The sequence below is a fragment of the Mobula hypostoma genome, chromosome X2, assembly GCF_963921235.1.
Source record: "Mobula hypostoma chromosome X2, sMobHyp1.1, whole genome shotgun sequence".
NCBI lineage: Eukaryota > Metazoa > Chordata > Chondrichthyes > Myliobatiformes > Myliobatidae > Mobula > Mobula hypostoma.
Genome location: NC_086129.1, coordinates 46,603,681 through 46,624,843, shown reverse-complemented (window position 1 = coordinate 46,624,843; position 21,163 = coordinate 46,603,681). Strand labels below are relative to the sequence as shown.

Here is a 21,163-nt window from a genome sequence, read left to right as displayed (position 1 = left end):
TAGCGGTTGTCATTGTGGAGGCATTAGTAATGATCTTCCAAAAATCATTGGACTCTGGCAAATATCACTCCACTCTTTAAGAAAGGAGGAAGGCAGCAGAAAGGAAATTATAGACCAGTTTGCCTGACCTCAGTGGTTGGGAAGATGTTGGAGTCAATTGTTAAGGATGAGGTGATGGAGTACTTGGTGACACAGGACAGGATAGGACAAAGTCAGCATGGTTTCCTTCAGGGAAAATCTTGCCTGATGAACCTGTTGGAATTCTTTGAGGAAATTACAAGTAGGATAGATAAAGGGGATGCAGTGTATATTGTATATTTGGACTTTCAGAAGGCTTTTGACAAGGTGCTACACATAAACCTACTTACGAAGTTAAGAGCCCATGGTATTACAGGAAAGTTGTTGGCATGGTTAGAGCATTGGCTGATTGGAAGGAGGCAGCAAGTGAGAATAAAAGGATCCTTGTCTGATTGGCTGTCAGTGACTAGTGGTGTTCCGCAGGGGTCGGTGTTGGGACCGATTCTTTTTATGCTGTATATAAATGATTTAAATGATGGAATAGATGGTTTTGTTGCTAATTTGCAGATGATACGAAGATTGGTGGAGGGGCAGGAAGTGTTTACGAAACAGGTAGGATGCAGAAGGACATAGACAGATTAGGAGGATGGGCAAGAAAGTGGCAAATTAAATACAATGTTGAAAAATGTATAGTCATGCACTTTGGTATTAGAAATAAATGTGAAGACTATTTTCTAAATAGGGAGAAAATCCAAAAATCTGAAATGCAAAGGGACTTGGGAGTCCTTGTGTAGAACACCCTGAAGGTTAACCTGCAGGTTGAGTTGGTGGTGAGGAAGGCAAATGCAATGTTAGCATTCATTTCAAGAGGTCTAGAATACAAGAGCAGGGATGTGATGCTGAGGCTTTATAAGGCACTGGTGAGGCCTCACCTTCAGTATTGTGAACAGTTTTGGGCTCCTCATCTAAGAAAAGATGTGCTGGCTTTGGAGAAGGTTCAGAGGAGGTTCACAAGGAGGATTCCAGGAATGAAAGGGTTATCATACAAGGAACATTTGATGGCTCTGGGTCTGTACGTGCTGGAATTCAGAAGGTTGAGGGGGGATCTCATTGAAACCTTTCGAAAGTTGAAAGGCCCAGACAGAATAGATGTGGAAAGAATGTTTCCCATGGTGGAGGAGTCTAGGACAAGAGGGCACACCCTCAGGATAGCGGGGCGTCCATTTAAAACAGAGATGCAGAGAAATTTCTTTAGCTGGAAGGTGGTAAATTTGTGGAATTTATTACCACAGGCAGCTGGAAGCCAGTTTGTTGGGTGTATTTAAGGCAGAGTTTGATAAGTTCTTGATTGGACACGTCAACAAAGGTTATGGGAGAAGGCTGGGGAGTGGGGCTGAGGAGGGGAAAAAAGGATCACCCATGATTGAATGGCAGAGCAGACTAGATGGGCCAAATGGCCTATTTCTGCTCCTATGTCTTATGGTCTTATTTAATTTAATTTTTAAATATATTTCTTCAAAGTTTAAAGTGTATTTCAAAGATTCAAGATTCAAAAAACTTTATTGTCATTCTAACCGTACATCAGCTCTGCAGGGCAGAATGAGACAGCGTTTCCCAGGAGCAGTGCAATCATAACATAACAAACACAACACTAAATAATAAACATAACAATAAATAGTAAAACACAACAGCCACCTATCAGTTATAAGTGTCCAGTGCAAGTTAAAAGTGTCCAAAGTAGAGTCAGGTAGAGCAGCTACTTAGCAGTCTGACTGCCTGTGGGAGGAAGCTGTTTAGTAGCCTTGTGGTTTTAGTTTTGATGCTCCTGTAACGTTGCCTGGTGGCAGAAGAACAAACAGTTCATGGAGAGGGTGTGAGGGGTCTTTAATGATGTACCGTGTCTGCTGGAGGCATCGACTCTGAAAGAGGTCTTGGACAGAAGGTAGGGAGACCCCAATAACCTTCTCTGCCCCCCTAACCACCCTCTGCAAGGCTTTTTTGTCGACGGCACTGCAGCTGGAGCACCAGGTTGTGATGCAAAAAGTCAGCACACTCTCAACCACGCCTCTGCAGAGTGTAGTTAAGATGTTAGTGGGGAGTGATGCTTGTTTAAGCTTCCTCAGAAAGTGCAATCCCTGCTGGGCCTGTTTCACAATCCCAGTGGTGTTCCTGGACCAGGTGAGATTGTCCGAGATCTGCACCCCAAGGAACTTGATGTTTTCCACTCTCTCCACTGTGGAGCCGCTGATGCTGAGGGGTGTGTGCTCAGGCTGAGACCGTCTGAAATCGACGATCATCTCCTTGGTTTTGGTGACATTAAGCATCAAGTCACAAAACAACAAATTTCATAGCATATCAATAATATTAAACCTGATTCTGTATTTTAAAAAAACTTACCTTTGACATCCCTCCAATCATCTTAAAATTATGCCCCTTCATACTAGCTATTACCATCCCTTGGAGAAGTCTCTGGCTGTCCACTCTGTCCATGCCTCCAAAGAGAAAAGTCTTAGCTTGTGTTTGACTGCATAACAGTATCTTCATGTAATTCTTTCTATAGTCGAGTATTTTGCTCAACTTATCATCATGTAACCCTTTGTTCCTCATGGTAACTCGGCATGTGTCATCAGGGTAAGGGTTTAGCAGCAATCTGTGTACCAAAGCAGTCAGGCAACCCCTGTAGTGAGAGAACACGAACTTATGTTATCCTCCATCTCGAAGATTTGTGAATGGCCCGCAAAACCTTGTGTGTCGCCAGAACCATCTTGGTGAACAGTGAATCTACAACTCATGGTCTCAGCATTATTTACTTGTTTGTTTGTTTATTTATTTGCCTATCTTGTCTCCCTCGGCACGTAGGTTGTTTGTCTTTGTGTGTAGTTTTTCAATGTTACTAATATATTTCTTTGTTTTATGGTGAATGCCTACAAGAAAATGAATCTCAAGTTAGTGTATGGTTGATAATAAATTTACTTTGAACTCATCAGTAAGTTAACTTCCTCTTTTTTTTATTATTTTCTGTTTTTTTTAATATAACTTGTATGCAAATGTTTTACTTACCCTAGTGAGATTTGAAACCCCATAATTGTTTCTAGGAAGTGAAAAACACAATGTGTTATTTGTACGATATTTGCATTCATGTTAATAACATAATTTGCATCATTATTGAACACCTCGTTTTGCTAAAGATATGTTAAAATTGTTAAATCTTGTAGATTTCCTGAATCAACAAATGACTTCCTCTTTTGTTTACCTTTCCAGACAAAAAAGGTGAATGTTTGTCCTCCAAAAAATGTTGAAGATTTGTTGGAAGATTTGGTGGAAGTTTTGGAGACAGATCTGAAGCAAGGGGGACTGCAACCCCATCAGGGACAAATTGGAATTAATTGTCCTCAGAGGTATTACATGGGCTGTCCTGTCAGCCTCAGAGACCTGCACTCTAGAAACCATCACCCTGTTCTACAAGCTAACAACCCAGCCTTCCACTACAACGTGGGTTACCTCTATGAGAATGATGCAGCCCACCTGGATCTGGTATCTCCATCGTACAAACCGTATTCAGCTTCAGAATATGAGTCTTGGTACCGTTCACCAGGCTGGTTGGCAGCCTTTGCCCGAGAGTGCTGTGCGGACAATTCTGAGGAAGGCAAACTTTTCTGTCTGCATCAGTGCTATCCTCACAATACCAGATATCTGTCACATCCTCAGTCACCACTGCCAAAGCCAAAAGTGTTAGGGCAGGCGGCGTCGAGTGATACCCAGAGCAGCAGATCCACTCTGAAATTGGAAGTTTCTCAACAGCAATATCTTCCAGAAAGCTCCGCATTGTCTTTCTTCCAGTTTCAACTGCAGCAGATCGAGGGCAGCCTTGTTGCCTTGTCACCTGAGGACATCCTGTCAGTGGACAAGTATGGCAACACGTAAGTTAAGCAACAGCTGTTATTTTATTTTATTTAGTGATACAGTGTAGTACAGACCCTTCTGGCCATTGCCTGGCAACCCACCAATTTAACCGTAGCCTAATCACAGGGCAATTTACATTGACCAATTAACCCACTAATCCATACGTCTTTGGACTGTGGGAGGAAACTGGAGCACCCAGAGGAAACCCACACGTTTTGCAGGGAGGTCATACAGAACTTCAGTGCCCCAAGGTGTAATACCATCATGCTAACGCCAGTCAGATCCAGGTGGCAGGAAGACAATGAATGATAAAAACATTCAGCTGAAGGTCAAGCCAAGTAAATTTATTATCAAAGTCTGTATATGTCACCTTGAGATTCATTTTCCTACAGGCATTTACAGGAAAATAAAGAAACGCAATAGAACCCACAAAAAATTATTCATAAAGATTGATAACAACCAATGTGCAAAATAAAACACACGTGCAAACAAAAGAAAGAAAGAAATAATACTGAAAACATGATTGTAGAGTCCTTGAAGGTGAGTCCATAGGTTGTGAAATCAATTTAGAGTTGAGGTGAGTGGAGTAATCTATGCTGGCTCAGGGCCAGAAACTGGTGGTGTGACACCCAACGCTCCTCTACCATCTGCCCAAAGCAGCAGTAAGAAGAGAGCATGGTCTGGATGTTGGGGGTACTTGACAGTAGATCCTGCTTTCTTGTGGCAGTGCTCCGTGTAACAGTGAGGAGGGCTTTGCCTGTGATGAACTGGGCCACATTCACCACTTTCTGTGGACTCTTCCATTCCTGGGCATTGGTGTGTCCATACCTGGCTGTGATGCAACATCTCCGTGGTATAGATGCTTGTTAAAGTTTTTGAATGCATTCTGAATCTACGTAAGCTCATTTGCCCTACTCCTGAGCACACACCAACTCCCTTCTTCCTTCTTTGACCAGAATATAATGCAATAAAAATATCTATTGTCTAGCCTAGTACAAAGGTTATGGAATGGGTATTATTGTTAGTGAATATTACAGTTGAATATCATAATCATTTATAAATAATTTTGCCATGCCATTCAAGTAATACAGACTTCCCTAACGTGAATTTTAAGATGGATATTATTTGACCCTCAGAATTCTGGGGAAACTCAACAGGTTAGGCAGCTCTGGATTTCCGGCATCTGCAGAATCTCTTGTGCTCATTATTTGACCCTTATGTTGTACATTTACCATTCTGGCACAGTTAGACCTAAATAAAAGTTAATTTTGTCTCTTTGTATTTAGATTAAGGTTGATTTCCTTGTTTGCTGTCCTACAGAGAACCGTAGTTTGTTGATTTTCATCTGGGGGAGTGCCTTGCTCACATGCCAGTTATTCAGATTTTCCTAAGAAGTAGGTTGAGAGGACCTTCGCTTGCCACCAGGGTACATCAGAAACTGACGGGTAGCACTCTTCAGAAAAGCACCCCACTTGCTGTCCCATTAAAAAATCCAACAACAATGCTGGGGATTTGCTTCAATCCGTTTCCTCTTTGTACTAATAATATTGGAAAAAGTACAGATGAATTTTACAAGGACTTGAGGACCTGATGTACAGGGAGAGGTTGAACAGGTTCGGACTTTATTCCCCGGAGTGTAGGAGAATGAGGGGAGATTTAATAGAGGTAGACAAAATTATGAGGGGTATAGATAGGGGTATAAATTATCGCCCTTGAAGATTATGGAATTGAAAAACTTACTGACCTAATCAATGACATTTATGAGACTGGAATAATACCAGAAGAGATGAAAAAAATCGGTATTTATCACTCTTCCTAAGAAAGGTGGAGCAACAGAATGTGAATTACATAGGACCATAAGTTTAATGAGTCATATCACCAAGATACTTCTAAGAATTTTGATGACAAGAGCTAAAAGTAAGGTACAAGCTGAAATAGGTAAAGAACAATGTGGTTTTGTGAAAGACAAGGGTACAAGAAACGCAATATTGATGTTAAGGATACTATCAGAACGAGCTATTCAAGTGCAAAAAGATTTGTTTGTTTTATCGACTACCCAAAAGCATTTGATAAAGTGAAGCACAGTAAGTTACTTGAAATATTACAGGAAGCTCTAGATCTAGGTTCAAAAGACCTCCACCTAATCAGAAATCTGTACTGGGAACAAACTGCCGCTGTAAAAATAGATGGAGAAGTGACTCAGTTTACAAAAATCAAGAGGCGTTAGACAAGGGTGTGTTTTCTCCCCTGATTTGTTTAATGTGTACAGTGAAACAATATTACAAAAAATAAGAGGCATCTTGGGAATCAAAGTTGGCGGTGAAAACATCAGTAATTTCAGATATGTGGATGACACTGTGTTAATTGCAAGTACGGAGGAAGAACTACAAAACTTAATTGATATAATTGTTGAAGCAAGTGCAAAAATGGGTCTATCAATTGCAAAAAGACAGAATGAATGGTGATATCCAAAAAGAAGGAGAATCCTATCTGCAGGCTGAGAATAAACGGGGAAGATATAAAACAAGTACAGAACTTTTGCTACTTAGGAAGCTGGGTGACATCAGATGGCAGGTGCGACATGGACATCAAAAGAAGAATAGGGATGGCAAAAGACACCTTTACGAGAATGAAGAGTATACTGACCAATACTAAACTAGGCACGACAACCCGCCTCAGAGTACTGAAATGTTACGTTTATCCAGTTATGTTATATGGCTCAGAATGTTGGACAATATCTAGTAACATGAGGAAACAAATTGTAACAGCAGAGATGTGGTTTTTGAGGAGGATGCAAAGAATATCATGGACGAAACGAATATTTAACGAGAATCTCATGAACAGAGCAAACACAAAAAGAGAAATAATGTATGAGATCATGAAAAGGCAACATAACTTCATTGGACATGTGATTAGGAAAGAGGAGTTAGAATGCACGGTAATTATGGGAAAGATTGAAGGGAAGAAAGCAAGAGGAGGACAAAGACAAATGATGATGGAGACAGCAGCCAGAGAACCGGAAATGAATACCAATGAATTGATCCACTTGACCCGAAACAGGAGTGTGTGGACCATGACAGTCAAAGCTCAAACTGGGCACGGCACCTGATGATGATGATAATAGATAGGGTAAATGCAAGCAGACTTTTTCCACCGAGGTTGGGTGGGACTACAACTACAGGTCATGAGATAAGGGCGAAAGGTGAAATGTTTAAGGGAAAAATGAGAGGGCACTTCTTTACTCAGAGGGTGGTAAGAGTGTGGAACAGTAGTCATTGTGTGACTTCTAAGAAATGTAAATAAGCATGTGTTGGATGCATTCCTTTTCTTCCAGGAAATCTGATTCTCCTTATGCTTTTGTGCATGACATTTTAAAAAAAGAGCTAAGTCAATACCAGTGTACCTGATGATCATTTAAGATAATCTCAATGGAAATGAGTGACTCATCTACCACAAGATATACTTAGCAGTATTGTAACAAAAAAAAATTATCAAACATGTAATTTTACTAAACACAAGAGACCCTGCAGATGCTGGAAATCCAGAGCAGCAACACACAAAATGCAGGAGGAACTCAGCAGCTCAGGCAACATTTATGGAGGGGAATAAAGAGCCGATGTTCATTCATCAGGTGTCCTGATGGAGGGTCTCAGTTTGAAATGTTTATTCCTCTCCACAGATGCTGCCTGACCTGCTGAGTTCCTCCAGCCTTTTGTATGTCACTATGTAATTTACTCCAATTTACATATCATTGGAATTTACATACTAATTGCAGAAAAACTAATTTATTTGAATCGCTGTATTTCTTATTTCAGTGCTTTGTCACCCTGCTAACCGACTACCCTATTTTTTATGCTTTCATAGATTGTTACATTATGCTGTCATTCAGGGGAAGAGAGCTCTAGCTTATGGGTTAGCTTGTCGGATGTCTGACTTGAGTAGCATTGATACAAAGGATTCCAGAGGTCAGGTAAGTGACGCACACAAAATGCTGGAGGAACTCGGCAGGTCAGGCAGCGTCTATGGAAATGAACAAGCAGTTGACATTTCGGGCCAAGACCCTTCGGCAGGACTGGAAATGGAAGGGGGCAGAAACCAGAATAAGGAGGAGGGGGGAGGGCAAGGAGTACAAGATAGGTGAGCCAGGTGGGTGGGGGGAGGGAGGATGAAGAAAGAAGCTGGGAGGGGATAGGTGGAAAAAGGTAAAGTGCTAAAGAAGAAGGAATCTAATAAGAGAGGAGAGTTGACCATGGGAGAAGTGAAAGGAGGAGGGGGTAGATGATAGGCTGGTGAGGAGAAGAGGTAAGAAGGAAGCTAGAATGGGCAATAGAAGAGGGAATGAGGGAGGGAAAAACTTGATCAGGTAAGTGATTGAGGATTTGGAAAAGTTTTGTAATATTTTAATTTACCTTTCCAGAAAGAGCTTGTAGGGCTCCTTTTGTATTAATGTCTCTGAGATTTTTTTTTTTAAAAGGGCATAAATGAAAAGTGGACTAATCTGTAAAGGCATAATTGCACCTTGAACCTTACAATATGCTTAATTCCTTCAGTAAATATCACAGTGTAACCGTAGTTGTTCCTGCAAACTAAAGCTTACTGCAATCTAATACTCAGCTTCATTGAAGACTGATAATCAGCTTAAAAAGAGCCATACAGCTTTGTAATACCCAATTTAAACTTGAAAGATAAACAGAGACATTATATCTTGTGTGTTAAATGAAATCTATTTTCCAAATTGCACATTATCCCCTTCATCTTAACACACATAAAATGCTGGAGGAATTCAGCAAGTCAGACAGCATCTGCAGAGAGAAATGAACAGTTAACGTTTCGGATGAGACCGTTCATAAGGACTAGAAAGGAAGGGGGAAGGTGCCAGATTAAAAAGACGAGGGTGAAGAAAAGGTTTACAAGCTGGCAGGTGATAGGTGAAGTCAGGTGAGGGGAAGGTGGGTAGGGAAAGGGGAGTGAAGTACGAAGATGGAAGGTGATGGATGGAAGAGGTAGAGGGTTGAAGAAGAAGGAATCTGTTAGGAAAGGAGAGTGGACCGTGGGAGAAAGAGATGATAAGCAGGTGAGGAGGAGAGAAGGGAGCCACGATGGCGAACTGAAAATGAGAGAAGGTGGGGGGGTGGGGAGAGACATTAAAGGAAGTTGGAGAAATCGATGTTCATACCATCAAGCTGGAGACTACCTAGATGGAATATGGGTGTTGCTCCTCCAGCCTGAGTGTGGCCTTACCCTGGCCGTCAAGGAGGCCGTGGACCAACGCGTTGGAATGGGAAGTAGAATTAAAATGGGTGGGCTCTGGGCTTCAGGTCTATTTACAAGTGTGTTAACACAATCATGAAAATATTTCAATTCTTAACAAGTTCTGTAAGAGAGGCCACTGAAACAACAATGTCTTGGAATTGAGAAAAATGGGAACTCATCAGAAGGGGGAGGTCATTCAGAGCTTGGCGTGTACTGATTCTCCTCGTATTGTTTTCGTAGACTGCGCTACACTTAGCTGCGGAACGAAACCAGCACCTGATGGTCAATGATCTTATTTCACTGGGAGCCCAGATCAATGAGAGGGACTTTCTGGGGAAGACTCCTATACATCTGTGTGCAGAGAATGGCTTCCTCCAAGTATTACAGGTATATCAGCAGGAAGTCTGCAGTTAAAGATGAAAGATTTGCTTTATTTCTCACACGTACATCGAAACATCCGGTGAAATGTGTCGTTGAGGTCAATGACCAACACTGTATGAGGATGTGCTGGGGCAGCCAGCAAGTTGCTGTGCTTCCAGCATCAACGTAGCATACCTACAACTCACTAACACTAACCTGTATGTCTTTGGAATGTGGGAGGAAACCGGAGCACCCGGAGAAAACCCAGCAGTCACGGGGGAGAACATACAGGCAGCAGTGGGAATTGAACTCTGATCACCGGTGTAATAAGGTGTTACTCTAGCCACTACGCTCCTATGTGATCCCCCAGGCAAACCTCATGACTCCAGATTAGCTAATACCTCTGCTACAGTTATCCAACAATGACATTATTATTGATTATTGCAGGTAATAGAGAAGACCCTGAAGAATGGAACAGATTTTGACATTGATGCCAGGGACAATAATTGTAAGTTTTAGATCTGTGTATCTTCAGTGACATAATTTCTAGTCAGCTTGGATTAAATTTGCCAACTGTGTTGAATGTGATAATCTATGTATGCTTAAAATAAGGTTAGCTTTACGCTCAATGGCCACTTTATTGGGTACCCCTGCATACCTCGTTAATGCAAATATCTAATCAGCCAACCACGTGGCAGCAACTCAGTGCACGCGGACATGGTCATGAAGTTCAAGTTCATTTGTTCAGACCAAACATCAGAATCGGGAAGAAATGTGACTCAAAAGGATTCAAAGTACATTTATGTTCAAAGTATGCATGGAGTGTACAACTCTGAGATTTGTCTTTCCACAGACAGCCACGAAACAAAGAAAGGTATGGAACCTGTTCAAAGAAACAAAATCAACTCCGCCACACAAAGAAAACAAATCACACAAATGGAAGCAAGAACATCAAACCCCCTGTGCGAAAAAACAAATCGCGCGAACGACAATGAGAACATCAGCCCCTCCCCGCATGCAAAAACAAATCGCGCAAACAGCAACAATAGCATCAACCCCCCCAGTGCAAAAACAAATCGCGCAAACAGCAACAATAGCATCAACCCCCCCAGTGCAAAAACAAATCGCGCAAACAGCAACAATAGCATCAACCCCCCCGTGCAAAAACAAATCGCGCAAACAGCAACAATAGCATCAACCCCCCGTGCAAAAACAAATCGCGCAAACAGCAACAATAGCATCAACCCCCCCTCGTGCAAACACAAATCGCGCAAACAGCAACAATAGCATCAACCCCCCCGTGCAAAAACAAATCGCGCAAACAGCAACAATAGCATCAACCCCCCCAGTGCAAAAACAAATCGCGCAAACAGCAACAATAGCATCAACCCCCCCAGTGCAAAAACAAATCGCGCAAACAGCAACAATAGCATCAACCCCCCCGTGCAAAAACAAATCGCGCAAACAGCAACAATAGCATCAACCCCCCCGTGCAAAAACAAATCGCGCAAACAGCAACAATAGCATCAACCCCCCCTCGTGCAAACACAAATCGCGCAAACAGCAACAATAGCATCAACCCCCCCCGTGCAAAAACAAATCGCGCAAACAGCAACAATAGCATCAACCCCCCCTTGTGCAAACACAAATCGCGCAAACAGCAACAATAGCATCAACCCCCCCGTGCAAAAACAAATCGCGCAAACAGCAACAATAGCATCAACCCCCCCTCGTGCAAACACAAATCGCGCAAACAGCAACAATAGCATCAACCCCCCCGTGCAAAAACAAATCACACAAACAGCAATAATAGCATCAACCCCCCCCCCCCCCAGTGCAAAAAGCAAATTGTGCAAGCAGCAACAAGAAAGAACGGGCGAAATTACAGAGTATAAAATACAACATCGAAAGAGTCCACATTCATTTCAGCTCAGTTCATCTGCAGGCTGCCCCGATTCAAAGTCACCCAAATTTAGCAAAATAGTCACAAAAAAAAGGAGTGACCAGGAGCTACAGCCCAATCCACAAACTGCAGACCCAGAACTTCTGTACCACCCTGCGACAGCATCAGGGAGAGAGACACTGAGACCGTCACACGCAGACACCTTCCGCTGGTAGACAGCCCTGAACATTTGCTCACTTTCACACTCATCTCAATATTTTCAATCTTCCTCAACATTTTGATCAGTGAGAATTAAGTTGATCAGGAACTCATGCCGCATCTCTAAGCTTCTTAGCCTCGAGGCCACTCACCTCCAGGAACCTTCTTGGAGGCAGCAAAACGCAAGATCACTCAATCAGCCTGAAAACACACCATCAAACTGCATATCACAGGCTCCAATGGTATCAGGACCACAGCTAAAAGAAAAAGAAGATATAAAAGAAGTGGAGAAAAAAAACAGTTCATGGGTCATCTGGAGAATGTCGCCATGGTAGCATTGTTCACTGGCACCATCCTCTTCCGGAAGTGATTTTGTCTGTGGAATGATTGTTGGTGCCAGACGGGGTGGTTTGTGTATCTCAGAAATCTGCTGATCTCCTGGGATTTTCACACACAACAGTCTCTAGAGTTTACAGAGAACAGTGTGAGAAACAAGAAGACATCCAGTGAGCAGCAGTTCTGTGGGTGACAACGCTTTGTTAATGAGAGAGGTCAGAGGAGAATGGCCAGACTGGTTCAAACTGACAGGAAGGTGACAGTAACTCAAATAACCACACGTTACAACAGTTGCTGCCACATGATTGGCTGATTAGATATTTGCATTAACGAGCAGGTGTACTGGTGTACCTAATAAAGCATTTGTCACATGTACATCAAATCAGGTCAGTGAGGATTGTGCTGGGGACTCCAGCTGCAGCTTACTGTGCTCACGGACAGTGTATTGATGTCCTGTATATCGATGCAATTAGAAAGAAGGCATGCAAGCTCATTAGGAGATTTGGTATATCACCAAAGACTCTAGGTATGACTAATTTCAGTAAGTGTGAGTAACAAGCTGTTGTCTTTGGTTTAAAGATCTGACCCCATTACACTATGTAATGTTGGCTCACATTGCAACAGTAAAGGAGTTTGAGAACTTGGAGATGGGCAGTGACATGCAGAGGTTCATGGCGCTGAGAAAGGAGCAGCTCCTGGATGGGTTGAGATGCCTGCTGAGGATGGGATCCTCTATTTCCTTGCAGGTACGGAAGGTACCACATTGTGGCATTTTAACTGAAAGTTCTCAGAATTGTATTTCATTGGATTCTCAGGAAGTAGCTTATCATTGAATATATAACAGGGCCAGAGCAGGAGCATGAAACCGTATCAGTTTATTCTGTAGATTCAAGTCCACTTAATTATCACACATACATCCAAACATCCAGTGAAATACATTTTTGTGTTAACAACCAACAAACCCAAGGATGTGCTGGGGGCAGCCCGCAAGTGTCTTCACACATTCCGGTGCCAACCTCGCACGTCCACAATGTTCAGCAGAGCAACACGAGCAGCGGCAGCAACAACAGAACACAGCCAGGGCAAAACAAGCCCCCTTCCACTCACATGCACAGACAGTCGCTGAACCCCAAACAGGCCTCCGGAGTCAGCATACAAAATCTGATGGGACGGATCAGTGTCAACACCTATGTTCAGGAAGTCAAGTCTAAGCTTCATCTATTATGATTTTTATTTAACAATAAATTTGGGATTGGTTATCAATGTAATTTTACACTTTATGAATAGTACCTTAACAGCTGGAAAGTAGGTCATATAACACCTTGTATTTCAATAAACTTACCAAGATGCTTCATAGGCGCGTACAAACAAAATTTTACATCCCTCTACATGAGGTAGGACTAGAAAACAGGCCAAAAGGGTAGTTTTTAAGGGGTTCTTCAAAGGAGATAGAAAAGTAATGGGAGACCCAAGGAACTAGGCCTTGTAGATCTCAATTGGACAATGACAAAAAAACAAAATTTTACCTTTTTGTGCTTGTGGAGCATATATTGATGTCCAGTATTTGAAACCAACATATTGATAGATAGATACTTTATTGATCCCAAAGGAAATTACAGTGTCACAGTAGCATTACAAGTGCACAAATATACAAATATTTGAAGAGAAGTAAGAAAGAATAAAAAATAAGTTGTCTCAAACAGTCTTACAGGTGGGGTCAATTATGAACAAGACACACCAGTAAGTATATTTCATTAGGAGTTTGAGGAGAATTGGTATGTCGCCAAAGACTGTCACAAATTTCTACAGATATACCGTGGAGAGCATTCTGACTGGTTGCATCACTGACCGGTATGGAGGGTCCACTCCACAGGATCAGAAAAAGCTGCAGAAAGTTGTAAACTCAGCCAGCTCCATGGGCATGAGCCTCCTCAACATTGAGGACACTTCCAAAGACAATACTTCAAGAAAATGGCATACACCTTTATGGACCCCCTACCATCCAGGACATGCCCTCTTCTCATTGCTACTATCAGTGAGGAGGTACAAGAGCCTGAAGACACACGCAACATTTTAGGAACAGCTTCTTCCCCTCCACCATGGGATTTTTGAACGGTCCATGAATACTACCTCGCAATTTTCCTCTTTTTACACTACTTAATTATTTTTTATAACACTCATTGTAATTTCTTGTAATTTTTTATGTATTGCACTGTACCGCTGTTGCAAAACAACAAATTTCACAATGTGTGAGTGATAATAAACATGATTCTGATTAATGGATTTGGGAAATAAACCCTTTGTTTCTTGTTTTGATTCCTGCCCGACAACCGTCAGATACTTGCACAACCCTAATCTCACATCACCAACTATGGACCATCTCTTGCACTACCATGGATTTGTCCGTCCACTTTATTTGCAAAAGATCTTGTTTTGCAGTCTTTTTCTTTTCACTGTCTTGTATAATTTGTATCTTTGTGTTTCTGTCCGGATCTACATGCCTGTGATGCTGCTGTACCTTATCATACTCGTACCTCACCGTACTTGTACACATCACAGTAAGCTCAACTTGACTGGATCTGACTGCTAATTGGATGCATAAAGGCATTTGAAGTCCAATAGCATGCATTCTATTTCAGTTCATTGTGAATAGAGCCATGCCAGAAATACAGTTTTACATAAAAGAAACCTGCACAGGCATCGAGATTGCAAGCAGAAGACTGTAAAACAGGAGCAGAATTAGGTCATTTGGCCATCAGGTCTGTTCCACTATTCAATCATGGCTGATTTACTTTCCCTCTCAACCCCATTCTCCTGCCTTCTCCCTGTAATCTTTGACATCCTGATTAATTGAGAACTTATCAACCTCCGTCTTAAATATGGCGATGTCTTGGCCTCTGCAGCTGCCTGTGGCAATGGATTCCACCACCTTCTGGCTATAGAAATTCCTCCTTATCTCTGTTCTAAATGGTTGTCCTTCTATTCTGAGGCTGTGCCCTCTGGTCCTGGACTCCCCCACCATAGGAAACATCCTCTCCACATTTACCCTATCTCAGTCTATCAATATTTGATAGGTTTCTTTGAGATTCCCCAATCATTCCTCTAAACTCCAGTGAGTACAGGCCCAGAGCCATTGAATAACATTCATATATTAACCCTTTCATTTCTGGGATCTCTCTTATTAAACTCCTCTTAACCCTCTCCAATGCCAGCACACCCTTTCTAAGATTAAGGGGCCCAAAACTACCCACAATACTCCAAGTGCAGTCTGACCAATGCCTTATAAAGCCTCAGAATTACATCCTTGCTTTTATATTCTAGTCCTCTGCAGACCTTGACAGGGTGGTGTCGTGTGCAAAGCAGACTGGCTTCTGATATAAATGGTGTTGCAGCTTAGTGACAATATGCAAATTGCTAGTACCCAAATGGAAAACCGGCCAGCACCCTTGGGAGACGAGGTCAGGGATAAAAGGGAAACCATTAAGGAATGTCACTCATCTGAATGATGTCTTCTTTCCCTGAAGGACATGAATGGACAAAGTATCATCCATTTGGCAGAGGAAGAAAATGACACTGAAGTCCTGAATTTGCTTTATGACCATATTGGTAAAATGAAAACCATTGCTCACAAGGTATGTTATATTCAATAAAACCAGAGCAGAAACACTTGATGAAATTTAGTGTCGTCATTTAGCTGAGAACTTTTGTTATCTCACACTTAGTATTTTAATATTCTTTATTGCAAAAGAATCTTACCATCAGCTAAATAAGAGTTACATTCTCAGGTTCATGAGAATGATTCCGGGAATGAAAGGGTTAATGTATGTTTGATGACTCTGGGCCTCAAAAATGGGTGGGGGGGTTATCTTATTGAAACCTATTGAATATTGAAAGGCCTAGATAGAATGGATGTGGGGAGGATGTTTCCTATAGCGGGGGAGTCCAGGACCACCGGAGGTCACAGCCTCAGAATAGAGGGACATCCATTTAGAACAGAAGTAGGAGAAGTTTCTTTAACCAGAGAGTGGTGAATCTGGAATTCATTACCAGAGGTGGCTGTGCAGGACATGTCATTGGAGGTTGATAGGTTCTTGATTAATCAGGGTGTCAAAGGTTACAGGAAGAAGGCAGGAGAATTAGGCTGAGAGGGATAATAATCAGCCATGATGGAATGACAGAGCTGACTCGATTGGCCAAATAGTCTAATTCTGCTCCTATGTCTTATGATCTTGTTCCTTAATTAAATGTAAGGCACATAGATTAGTAACACACATTCACTGACATACTGTATATATTTAAATTCTACCGTATACTAGAATAGAATTCTACTGTGTCACTAGGCACTGACATAGGTTATTTGACATCCCCATAGCCCAATCAGTGCAAATGCAACTGTTAACAAATAAACTAGTGACTTGTTCAGCCCTTGTGACAGCCTCAGTCAAAGAGTCATCCAACATAGAAACAGGCCCATCGGCCTGCCATCTCCATGCCAACAAGCATTCTGGTATATACAGGTCTGCAGTCACCACGCCTGGAAAGGAGAGGCTATGGAAAACGCTTCACCTTCCTTAAGTGAGCAGGATGTCCTGCCTAGCGCTCACCCATCCCCTCCGACATAAATATAACTCAGTGAAACTACTAATGTTGGACCTTGCCTCTCTATAGGAACTTGGCTCTAATGCAGTACTCGATTCAGTGTATCAGAAAGCTGAGGTCCTAGTGATAGCCCCTGAACTGCCTCCTTGTAAAAACTACAAGCAGCCTAGCAATGTGCCACAAGGTGAGTAAAAATTCACATAGAGACAACTTTCTTTAAGGAAAATAGAAAGTCATTTTAAATTATTGTAACTGATATTAAGTCTGAAACATTCATGCAAAAATTCCTCCCAAAATGATGAAAGAAATTGAATGTGTTTTCTTTTTACAGGGACTCTGCCAGATCAGTGAGAAGGTTAAGGAAATGAGAAGTAAAGGTCAATGTGGAACGTGAGCTACGGCTAATGTCAAGCCACTGCCTTTTTGGACATGCACATGAATGGATGGTGGATGGTGATGTAGTAGTTAAGTCACTGGCAGAACTCTGGGCCATTTGTCCAGCCGATGTGAATCCCACCTTGGCAAATGTGGAATTTTAAATTCAAGTAATTAAATAAATTTGGAATTTAACGTAGCAGCTAACAGATCACTTTACAGCACCAGTGATCACTGATCGGAGTTCAATTCCCACTGCAGTGTGTAAGGACTTTTATGTTCTCCCTGTGACCGTGTGGCTTACCTCCAGGTGCTCCAGGTTCCTTGTACCTTCCAAAGATGAACGGTTAGGGTTAGTGAGTTGTGGCCGTGCTACGTTGGTGCCAGAGGTGTGATCACAGCACAATACTCACTGATTGATTTGATGTAAAACAACACATCTCACTCTGTTTCAATATACATTGGACAAATAAAGCTCATCTTTCTTTAATGTTTATAAATCTATTCCCAGAAATGGTAACTGTGAAACTATTAAATAGCTCTGAAGCCCTAAATGAAAGCTGTTAAACTACACAAAAAGAAATGTGCCAATCTTCTTGTGAGCCTACTGCTCCTAGCAACTTCTTCAATTCAGCGATAGAAATAAACACTAGTCATCAATATCCTCAACCTGTGAGCAAGAAAACACACAAGGTTCTGCAGATGCTAGAAATCTAAAGCAGCAATCACAAAATGCAAGAGGAATTCAGCAGATCAGATAGCATCCAAAGGAGTACAATACTCAGTTGACGTTTTGAGCTGAGAACCCTCACATTACCCCTTCTTCTCACCTGCCCATCACCTCCCTCTGGTTCCCTTCCACATTCCCTTTTCCCTGGTCCATTCTCCTCCACTTTCAGATTCCTCCTTCTTCAACCCCTTACCTCTTCCACCTGTCACCTCCCAACTTCTCACTTCATCCCCCTCCCCCACCTACCTATCTTCCCCTCACCTATCACCAACTTGTACTCCTTTCCCTCCACCACCTATTCTAGCTTCTTCCTCCTTCCTTTCCAATCCTGATGAAAGATCTTGAGCCAAAATATCAACTGTTTATTCAACATCAAAATATTTAGTAATTTCCATATGTGCTGCCTGACTTGCTGAGTTCATCCAGCATTTTAAGAAAACACTCAAATTGCTTATTAAGTTCAAAATCATTGTGAAAAACAAATAATATGCAATAAAAGCATTTTATAAATGAAGTTGAGTATTATTATAAATAAATGACGATCCAAAATACATGTTTGAACATTTTTGAAGGCATTACTCAAAATTAGTGCAAGGATATGTTCCCTTGCACCAACTGCGTAAAGGATATTAAAACACAACTAGAGTTATAAGGCAGTCCTTCCAGGTGAGACTTCACTTCACCTGTGTATCTGCAGGAGTTGTCTATTGTGTACAGAGCTCCCAATGTGGCATCCTCAACATGGTGAGACCCGTTATAAATTGGGGGACCACTTCATTGAGCATCTCTGCTCCATCCACCACAAGCAGGACTTCAGGTGGCCAAACATTTTAATTCCAATTCCCATTCTGACATGTCGATCCATGGCCTCCTCTTGTGCCAAGATGAGGTCACCCTCAGGGTGGAGGAGCAACGCTTGTATTCCGTCTGGGCAGCCTCAAACCTGATGGCATGAATATTGATTTCTTCGGTAAACAAATTTTTTACTCTCCCCACCCCCCCCCAACTCTTCTTCTATTTCCCACTCTGACCTTTTACCTCTTCTCACCTACCTATTACTTCCCCTGGGTCCCTTCCTCCTTCCCTTTCTCCTATGGTCCACTCTGCTCTCCTGTCAGATTCCTTCTTCTCCAGCCCTTGGCCTTTCCTACCCACCTGGTTTCACCTATCAACTTCTAGTTAGCCTCACTCCACCTTTTTATTTGGGTGTCTTCCCTCTTCCTTTCCTGTTCTGAAGGAGGGTCTCGGCCTGAAACCTCAAAAGTTTATTCATTTCCATAGATGCTGTCTGACCTGCTGTGCTCCTCCAGCATTTTGTGTGTGTTGCTCTGGAGTCTCTCGTGTTTAGTTATAAGAGTTGCACATATACCTAAAAAGAAGTAAACATGTCCTTAGACTGATTGCAAAGTCGAAATTGTTGTCTTCTGTTCAAAATCTGTTAAATAGGACAGATTATGTGTGTGGATGGAACGTCTCACTGCAGCAGCTGGACGAGACGGGTATAACAGGTATCCCCCTACAATCTGTGACACTAACCCTACCAAACTGAACTGAGTTGACCTTAATCATTTGAGTTTGCATTCTCTTGGGGTTATTCATTGCCAAATTAGTATGTTATATCAATTAAGAGAAAGAGAAAAAATAAAATAAGACTCTTCTACTATTACTGACCAATTAAAACAAACAATTTCAATTTTGGCTTCTGGTCTTTTCAGGTTATATGGGAATCTGTGGTTGCAAACGAGCTGGTTTCTCTGAAGCTTCTGTTGGTTATATTGTCTAGCAATTGCACTGTATATATTGTGTCAATAAATGGTTTCTTATGACTTTCCCCCTTGTTTCTCTGTACAATTATGTTGACTTTTTTTTTCTGAGCATGATTACTCCTTTGGTAGTTCACCTATTTTTGGTTGCAATTAAATTCCTTTCACTCATATTGTATTTGTGTCTCTATGGGTTCAGAAAGCAGTTTTTATTATTGTTCTTCAGGAGTGACATCAAAACGTTTGATTTGTTTCGATAGGTGAAATGTTTCACGAGGCACCGAGCAATGGCTTGATAAATGACCATCAAACTAATTTGATTTGAATGCTTGGTCATTTTCAAAACTCACAGTGGCTGATTGGCTTGTATATCCTTGCCTCACTTTCTTTCTTTCTTACCACATAGGAGTGGCAGAATAATGTAATGGTTAGTGTAATGCTTTACAATGGCAGCGACCTGGGTTCAATTCCCACCGCTGTCTGTCAGGAGTTTGTAAGTTCTCACCATGACCGCATGGGTTTCCTCCGGGCGCTCCGGTTTCCTCCCACATTCCAAAGATCTACGGGTCAGTAGATTAATTCATCTTCTGACATGCTGAGTTCCTTCAACGTTTTGTGTCTGTTTCTAACAGGGTGGTATGATTTGTTTATTTGTGTAATTTAGCAATACATCGCGGAGTAGGCCCCCCTGGCCCCAGCAAGCCCGACTAACCCTAACCTATTCATGGAACAGTTTACAATGACCTACCCGGTTATGTCTTTGGACTGTGGGAGGAAACCGGAGAGCCTGGGGAAAACCCACGCATTCCATGGGGAGGACGTACAGAGACTCCTTACAGAACAGCACCGGAATTGAACTCCAAGCCCTGACGTCCCGAGCTGCTTTATTTACAGCCTCTGTAATCTCTGCACATCTTTTAATAGTTGCTGTATTCTTACACTAACATCACCTCGTTCCTCAACCTAACTTTTACCTTCTGAATATAATGTGATTTCTCTATATTTCTTACCAAAATGTACCAACTCATATTTATCTGATAATTATTTGCCTTATTCTGCAAGCCTTTTAATGTTGCATCTTTCTCACTGGTGAAAACCCCTCTCGTTTATTGTCAGCCATGATTCCTGTGTGTAATTCATTCATGTAAATTGTTAGTCCATCAGTGAAGCACCACAATCCACCTTCCTCCATTATGTATCATCAGCCAATAGAAAAGGGTTCCCAACCTTTTTTATATCATGGACCAATACCATTAAGTGAGGGGACCAGGAACTCGTGCATTAGAACATAGAACAGAACAGGGACGGGTCCTTTGGAATTCATTCTTAGGAATTACTCTGTCAAAATTTCCTTTCACCCCATTGGAAGACAAAATCTCCATACAGCTCATGATCTCAAATAGTATAATTCAGTGTAAAATAATTCACCAGCCTGATGTTCCTCTGGAAAAGAAACGTGAATGTAAACCGTTTGTTATTCCACACCAGGCTGAAATGAATAGTTAATAAAGCTGATTAAAGGCAGTCAGTGAGGTCAGATCCCAAGTGCAAGTCCTCAGTTCCACAGAAGAAACTTGTAGCTCAGCATTGATGATATAGCACATCTCAAAATTTATTTGACTTAGTGATGTACATTTCATAGTAACTGGTTGCAATGAAGCAGAATTTCTAGAAGAAATGAAGATAAGTGAGATGGTGGCAGGAGCAGAGCACTATGAGCTGACT

At 41.9% G+C, this 21,163-nt stretch overlaps 1 protein-coding gene across 1 annotated transcript in view; it reads left to right on the top strand.

The window, feature by feature from the left end:
• LOC134340727 (uncharacterized) overlaps positions 1-19,584 on the top strand; it is a 38,619-nt gene extending 19,035 nt beyond the window's left edge. Inside the window, exons 5-12 of the mRNA XM_063038194.1 lie at positions 3,280-3,938; positions 7,786-7,891; positions 9,415-9,561; positions 9,982-10,042; positions 12,551-12,717; positions 15,496-15,603; positions 16,640-16,754; positions 16,902-19,584. Coding sequence (XP_062894264.1) covers positions 3,280-3,938; positions 7,786-7,891; positions 9,415-9,561; positions 9,982-10,042; positions 12,551-12,717; positions 15,496-15,603; positions 16,640-16,754; positions 16,902-16,921 — 1,383 coding nt within the window. The 3' untranslated portion in view covers positions 16,922-19,584. The remainder of the gene's footprint in view (positions 1-3,279; positions 3,939-7,785; positions 7,892-9,414; positions 9,562-9,981; positions 10,043-12,550; positions 12,718-15,495; positions 15,604-16,639; positions 16,755-16,901) is intronic.
• Positions 19,585-21,163: the final 1,579 nt, after the last annotated feature.